General features: G+C 36.6%; 1 protein-coding gene across 1 annotated transcript in view; it reads right to left on the reverse strand.

Moving 5' to 3' along the window:
- Positions 1 to 690: 690 nt before the first annotated feature.
- LOC104624052 (guanine nucleotide exchange factor VAV3-like) overlaps positions 691 to 8,433 on the reverse strand; it is a 60,514-nt gene continuing 52,771 nt past the window's right edge. Inside the window, exons 9-15 of the mRNA XM_010291314.1 lie at positions 7,746 to 7,845; positions 6,347 to 6,442; positions 4,635 to 4,703; positions 2,181 to 2,267; positions 1,644 to 1,729; positions 1,140 to 1,272; positions 691 to 804 (exon numbers count right to left, since the gene is read on the reverse strand). Of these exons, the coding sequence (XP_010289616.1) occupies positions 691 to 804; positions 1,140 to 1,272; positions 1,644 to 1,729; positions 2,181 to 2,267; positions 4,635 to 4,703; positions 6,347 to 6,442; positions 7,746 to 7,845 (685 nt within the window). The remainder of the gene's footprint in view (positions 805 to 1,139; positions 1,273 to 1,643; positions 1,730 to 2,180; positions 2,268 to 4,634; positions 4,704 to 6,346; positions 6,443 to 7,745; positions 7,846 to 8,433) is intronic.

The following is an 8,433-nucleotide window of genomic DNA, read 5'->3' on the forward strand; positions in this document are numbered from 1 at the left end:
CCTGTCATGTGACTCCCTTGCTCACATGTTTTCAATTTAATCAGAATACCTGAGGTGTCAATAATCATGTTTGTCTTTCTGACAAGAATCAGAAATGGAAATAAATCTCATGTTGCATAACAATAACATAATCTGCAGTACTGCATCTGAACAACGTACTTCTCAAGAAGTCTGAAGCAACCTCTTAGCTGAAAACATATAAAGGAAATCAGCCTTTTGAAACTAAATTTAGTAAGCCAAGCAACTTGATCCAAATACTAAACAATAAATTAGTTAAAAGCCACTAGGAAAGATGCCAGGATCCCCTCTCAAATCACCAGCATCACCTTTCAAAAAATATATTTCAATTAATCAAAATAAAAATGGGAGGAGGAAAAAAAGTCACTTATGTTAGATATTTATTGCTAAAATAATTAATATTTCCCCCTGGTTGCTTAAAACAGTATTACTGTAACAGTCTTAGCAGCAAAGGTGGAAAGTAATACACAGCCTAGAGTGCCCTCTTTCTTTTCCAAGAGGAGTTTCAGGGAAATATTCTGTTCACAAAGATAGTCAGTTGTTTCTCTGAAAGTCACATAAAATAATAACTAGGTTGTATTAAAAAAACCTAAACATTAAAGCAGCACAGCATAATTTAAGTGATATCTTTACACTGGTGATGAACATGATTCTACCTTAATAAAAACATACTTACAGAGCCATCTGAAATTGCTCAAGCCATTTTTTCTTCAAGTCTTTAGTTTTGCAATAAACTTCTAAACCATTTTGACCTTGGATATGAATGAGGTAGAAGCCGTAAGACCACTGTATAAAAAGATTGGCAATACAAAGGTCATCAGTTTGAAGAAAGGAAACGAAAAAAGAAAAGAGACAAGAAAAAATAAAGAAGCATTTGTATGTTCCTTAATTCCCTGATTTTGGGAACAGCAAGATCACACTATTGTGTTCACTTAGGAATGACTTGCTCAAAACGTTTTGATTACATGAAAATAAAAAAAGTTGAAATACCTAAATATTCACTGCAGCTTACATTTAAAACATAAAACTTTGTAAGTAAATTATATATGTATTCTGAACCCCTGCAAAATATTTCAAATTGCTGCTAAAAACATACATATGAATTAGCAACAAATATTTACCTTCTTATTTTCTTTATCAGTAGTGGGGTTATTTGTAATTTTGTATTTCTGAAGATCTATTATTTCCTTCATTTCATAATTATCACCTCTCCGTTTGCAAACAATTACAGCTAGATCAAACAAGAAGATATGCCTATGAAGATACAATTTAAAGATGGTTAAAAACACTCCAGAAACCCAACACAAAAGACTTTTCTTTTACACACGTTTGCCTGGGGCACTTAAAATTTTGAATGTGAACAACTGAATTACTGTGTAACAAACCAAAAAACACTGAAAGTACTTTTGCTTACTTGCAAGGGACTTAGGTGATCTAAGATGATAATGTAATACCTAACTTCCAATGAATCACTTCGTAAATTCACTTGGTAAACGGTGTACAGGCTCTGTGAATGCACAGTGAAATGGAACATACTCTCAAGAATCACTGAGCTGACCTCAAATCTTAAAAGAGAGTTACTTTACAGGCTTTTTAATAGCAAAAACCTGGAGTTATGCCATCACCTGTCTTGCCTTGCACGTTTGTCTAATGTAGTTATCCTTATTTCCCCATCACCTTGAGGTCTTCCATACTGTAAGAGGGAATGATTCTGAAACAGAAGTAATATGTATGATTTAATATAGCAAAAGCATCAAGACAATGACACATTCCAATGTTAGATCACTCCTTTTATGCCCAAAAAGGACTTTTCAGGCCTGACAACAACACGTTTTCCTCACTATCATCTAAACTAAATGCAATAAACAATCAGTCCATTCCATTTTTCTCTTCAAATGGGAAAATTTTTCCTATTACAAAAACACTTGAGTCACTGTACAAATACAGATCTTTAACTATGCAAATATATTTAACTACAGTAGACCCTCAAAATAGCAGAAATTTCTGTACTTAAACATTTATGTCATTCTAGACCAAGCATACTTATACTTAAATATCACCAAGAGTACTATAATCTCACATGAAATGGGGAAAAACTGCATCTATCAATACATTTGATCAAAAGTGATTTAAAAACTGTATAAATGAAAACTATCACATACCAAATTCTCTATTGATAGTTGAAACTGTCTAATTTCACGGAGCGTTTCATTATCTCTCTTTACTTCATTTACATATTGAGCCAAGTCCTAGAGCATCAACAGAAGAAGGAAAAAAAAAACACCACACTTTTCTGTAACAGACCACTTGAATACATTATTTTGGCAAATCTATTTCTAATTTTGCCTTTGATTTCTCTGCATATTTAGTCATTTATTTTTAAAAAAGTCTTGTTAATGTTCAAGAATTACCAAAACACATGCTTAAAGAAGGAGAAAAGCCTCCGCATATCTTCCATCATATTAACAACTTTCTTCATCTATTGGATCACAAATTTAGTAGCAAGAAAGAAGGAAACACGTAATTAGTTGTTAAAAAGGGTTGATTTTTTCTGAATTTTGTTAATGTCTTATTTTCAAGATTAAAGATGAAAATGTAATTTATGCAGCACACTTATGGTCCAAAAAAGCAGAGAACAACATCCAATATCTGAGAATAAGACAGAAGGTCAACAAAGCATACAACAGAGAATGTATGTAAGACAGCTCAAGAGCAGCCTGTAAGGTGTAAACGTATCATAAACCTGAATGCTTATTAGGTGAGAAGAAGCGACTGCCCCAGTAGTAGGATCTTGCTCTTACTGTTGCACAGCAGAGAGAAGCCATTACACAGCAGAATTTAAATGGGGCTTTTAATAGGATACAGTACCTGAAGTCGCAGGTTGAGATCATTATTGTCCCCTTTAACCAGAACATGTATTGTACACATTTGACTAAAGCCTTTAAAATCCTCTGAACATGCTTGAGTAATAGTGACAATTTGCTGGGGCTTCTCTGTTTATGGCTAGAGATGAGAAGTGAGCAGTAGTGGTAATTGGTAAGGTCAGGGATGCTGCGAGCAGCAGCTGGAAAAGGCATTCTGATCTTCACAACTTGCTTTTACAATACCCCTTCAGTATGGTCACAAATTTGGCAGGTGGGAGAAAGACACATCTTCTTCCTAAGACATTTTTAATCAGAATCTAAGAATAGCTGCAATAATTGTGCTAGCTTCCCAAATGAATCTGTGCAGGATACATTCACATCAGTCTTAAAAGAGTTATTGTAAATATTAAATAACCTCTTTCCTTGCCGCTAAGAGAAATCTGACGGCATAATCCTTACTAGAATTTTCGGCAGGGAGGAGGCAGTACCACTTTGCTGGCAGTTTTTCCAAAGACATTTTCTTTTCGACCAGACACACCAGGGTTTTTAGAAGCAACTTACTGATGCTGCACAGTTACTTCTACTACACTGGCAGGGACTATTCTAAGAAGATACAGTAAATTGTGAGGGAAACAATGATGCAACCTCAAGGAGAGATGCTCATACCTGGGGTTTTTTGTGGGTTAGGGGCGGGATGGGAATGTTTTGTAGGTGTTTTAATTGGCTGGTCATGTCCTGCCAGCCAGCACATAACTACCACAGTCACTCTGGCAAAATATTTCTCTTATTTTCAGTCCAACAGCCACCAAAAACAATGAAGCAAGCTAGCAAATGCAAACGAAAAAGAGGGAAAGGGGGGGAATAAAAACCAGGTTATTTATAGGGTTATTTTCCTAGCCAATTAGCAGCGGCCAGGATGCACGTCTTGCCACTAGACAGAAGCAACGCTGTGCCAGCCCATTTCAGGCATCTCTACGTAGGAGATTCTCATGGTGGCACTCTGCATTCACTGCACAAAACCAGACAACAAAAAAGGGGAGCCAAAAATCTCATTTGTGAGCCGGTCTGTATTACAGGCATTCAAGGCAGACAGTCATATAATACGAGACAGTCACGTGACCCAAAGCTAACTTAGTCTGACTTCAGCATCTTCTGTGAACCATACAGATTACAACAGGAGATATGACCTATGCTGCATTGGCTTCTTTCCCCCTTTCCCCATGAATGATAGAAAAAAATTCACAATTCCAGTACATGAATGTCACATTTCATGCCATAAAGCTAACTGAAGCAGAATTGCACTTCATCTCTGAAGCTATGCAAAGGAACACATATATTACCTTAGCACACAAGGCTATTCTATGAAGCACTTGTTTGTACCACTCGCAGATGACCGATACTCTACCTCCAGAAAGATACTTGGAGATGTATTTTCTCCATGCTTTCAAAGGTAAAGCCACAGAGATCATATTAAGGTGACAGTAAAAAAAGTCTTGTAAAGAAAGACAACCGCCTTCATCTCAGCGGGAAACTACTGACTTTGATTAGAACTGACTTACAGTGGTAGAAATGTTCCTAAATTTTGGAAGTGAGATGAACATTATTGAAATATCCATTTTTCATCTCATTATATGACAGCAAAAAGATGTAGAAGTAAACTGAAATAAGGAACCTCCTGCAGGAAATACAGTTCTGAACTACCATTTTAAATGCCAACAAAGACATAAATACTTCATTGCCATGAATACTTACCTTCATTGCATCAAGTGCTAGTTTTAGATTTGCTTTCTCCATGTGATCAGTAGTGTGCTTTACCAGCTCCTGCGGACAGAGCAGTTAACACTTTTCACCCACTGCCTGTCAGTTCATAACTGAAGGTGTCATTGCTCATTCCCACCCACCCCACCCCACCCCACCCCCAAAAAAAAGAGAAAAAAGCCAAAACCAGAAAACACAACACAAGAATTCACATTTTCATCCCCATAGTGAGTAGCCTATAACTGAGTGGGGACTACTGCAAACAGATAATTAGCAAGTGTTTAAGAATGATTGCTGTATAGCCTAAATACTGACTTTAGCTGATAATGAACCATCATTAGAAGCTGATTTGGTCTGTCTAGCACTTAAAACTTGCTGATCAGATCATTACTGTATGTGCACACAGGTAAACACTTGAGCTCATTCGCACGTTACTACACAGTATGTCATCCCATTCCAAAGCATGCACTTGTCTGCAGAGAGAGATGCATTGGCAATAAAATCTCAGCTAAACTGTGCAACTGCTTAAAAGAAGTCACTGTCTCATTATGCCTAAGATAAAGCTGACTCAGAAGACATCTGAATCAAATGTAAATGTTTAAAGAACTTTTTAGCCACTTTCCCATATGGAAAATAAAAGGGCGTTTTTTGGTTTCATGAAGTGAAAAAGTAACCTCTTGGGGAAACAGGTTATTTCTTCTTTATAATTTGAAAATAGAATTACACATTTCAGCTAACATAGTATCTTGCTAAAATCCTAGGAAATGAGGAATAAGTATACTTCACATTACAATTCTAACAATTTATTGGATTTTTTTTATTTCCAAGTCTATAAATATTTCTCTCTTGTACAATGTATACTATAGTGTCACACTATAGCATAGTGACATATTGTATATCATCTTTTTATAACATACAGGTTGATTATGAAGTCATGACTCAGATCTCAAATTTTTTTTAAAAGCAGTTGTACCATTCCTTTTGTTTTTTCCAATCTTCCATTGATCAAAATATTGATGACTCATAGAAATATTTCAAAAAATTTACTATTACAGAATGTATGTTGCTCTGCAGAGTCAAAATTATGCTTCACATACAAGTAGTAGATCTTTTTAAAATGACATTTTACAAGCATCAGCAGGGTTGACAGTCTAATATAGTAATATATTCTTTGTAGCTGAACTAATGAGTCTCCTGGCACAGCTATCAAATTAAATTTATAAGACTCTCTACCCTTATTACAAGACTAACTGCAAAAGCTAACACTTTGTGGGTTATAACAAGAAGCATTTCAAAATAAATATGGCTTTACTGTAATTTATGACAGAAAAGAAGTGCCTTAAAAGTATGCTGTAAGTATAGTCCAGCTTCCTCTTTTGGGGGGTAATGGTTCACATTTCAGACTATCGTGATTATAGTTTGGTACTACCAAGCATTTTAAACATACCAAGAATGAAAGGTTCAGATACTGAGGGAACAATTGTGCTGTATTATTTCTTCCCCAGACATGCTTCTGCTCTGAGGAATGATCTCTAAGAAAACCCACACTTGACTGGATTTTATTTCATAACAAAGCAGCCTCTAATCTATGGAAATGTTAATCACCACCCTTTGATAACAACCTTTAGCTCTCATTCTTACAATCCACTGATGATAAACAATCACAGTTTTGCTCTCAGCCCCCTTAAATTTCAAAATTAAAATACCTGGAGCAGTAGGTGATATTTTAGCACTCTCTGCATTGGAACCACTAAAAGATCTCTCAATGTAAATTTCCCATTATTGGCCCTCTTGGAACATTCCTAGTTCAAAACAGAATAAAGTATAAGACAAGAGAGTTAGAAAAATAAAAATATTGAAGTGATATATATAAAAATTCAGTGATATACGGGCCAAGCAACTATTTTAAGCTTGAGAAAAAGAATATCAACAAAATGAAGGAAAGCAGTTGATATGGCAGTAATAGCTAAGCAGAAAGAGACTGGGTCTAGATACTAAAAAAAAGGAACAACATTGCCTATAAACACAGCGAAGGTGGCAAATATTACACCTACCTTCAAAAAAAGCAAAAGCTAATCTTGGAAACTACAGGCCAGTCAGTCTCATTTCAGCCCCTGCAAAAATTATGGAGCAAGCCCTCTTTGAAGCAATTTCTGGACAGATGAAGAAGGTGACTGGGAACATCCAGCATGGACTTCCCACAGGTAAATCAATGCTTGACCTACTTGACCACTTTCCACAATGAAATGGCTAGATCTGTGAATGGGTGGGGAGAGTTTACCTTGACTTTTCCAAGGCTTTCCACATCATCTCCCATGGAATCCTGATATCCAAGCTGGGATGTTATTCTCCAGATGAATGAACTACTAGATGTATGAAAAACTGGCTAGATCATGCGGGTCAAGAAGAGCAGTACTCATTTTTCCTACACTACCTGAGGGACAGGTGCAAGCAGAGCTCCTCAGGGGTCTATCCAGCGACCCCTCCCATTTAATATCTTTAGCAATGATATGCAGGAAAAGACAGAGGACACCCACAGCAAGTCTGCAGACAACACCAGATTGGAGGTACAGGTGCCACTCTTCAGGGCATGTCCACCAGGAACCTCACATGAAGGCAACAAGGATGAAGGCAAAGTCCTTCAGCTGGTATGCACTAAGCAGGGACACACTAATGCTGAGGGCTGACCAGCTAGGGAGCAGCTCTGCTGGAAAGGACCCAGGGGTCATGGCAAACAGCAAGCCCTGTGAGGCTGTGGTACCTGGGCTTGTTCAGCCTACAGGTCCCTCCCAACCTGAAGTGATACTGCAATTCGGTGTTCTTGGCTGAGATGTCACGATAAACAGAAGGATATCACTGGTGATCACTTCCCAAAAAAGAACCCTAACCCTACTGATGTCACTGGCAAAACTCCATTCACTTCAGTGTGAGGAGCTCCAAAAAAAGTAAGAGGAAGAGAAACACATTTATGTATCAGTCCAGCCAGTTTTTCAACCATAAAGTTTTTGACTTGAATGAAAGCATGGCATATTCATAGAGGCACCTGGTTTTATATATATATTTATATACACACACACATACACACACGTTAAAAAATACTGATACCTCTAACTTCAATTTAACATCTTCTTTTGTCTTAGAGATGTTGTCTAAGCATGATATCGCTATTTCCACTTGACTGCAGTACTGTCCATAAATAACCAATCTAAATCAGAGCAAGAGATAAAAAATAAAAGGAACATTTGCTTATTTAAGAACAATCCTTCATCATTTTTCACAAATACATTGGTAACAATCCTCCTTCCAAAAGGAGCAGTGCCTAAATAAGCAAGGACAGGATTTAGCCACAGACTTCAATGGACAGCATGAATACAGGGAAAAATACTCAGAAAAATACAATTTTGAGCTACCTTCAAAATGCTTTAACAGCATTGCAATTTCCTTTAATATTCACATGTATATGTTCTGATAAATACAGGACTCATTAAAAAGCAGTGTAACTGCTGTTTAACAGAACAACGGTTTGTAGTATTTACAACACTGCAGATTTCCAAGGTTGTAATGAATAAATTCTGTAACACAGGCTTAAAAGGATTAATTACAGGTTGTAATGAATAAATTCTATAACACAGGCTTAACAGGATTAATTACAGCTATCCTTTAAAGAACTTGTAAGTTACCCAAACTGATCCATCTCCAACAGTTTCTACCATGTTATATCCTGTGAGCTCTCAGATCAACATAACAGTGTATGAAAACTCAGGATATTTTCAATAGTTGTCAAGAGCAGGAA

This window comes from Phaethon lepturus, unplaced genomic scaffold (assembly GCF_000687285.1).
Source record: "Phaethon lepturus isolate BGI_N335 unplaced genomic scaffold, ASM68728v1 scaffold18697, whole genome shotgun sequence".
Taxonomy (NCBI): Eukaryota; Metazoa; Chordata; class Aves; order Phaethontiformes; family Phaethontidae; genus Phaethon; species Phaethon lepturus.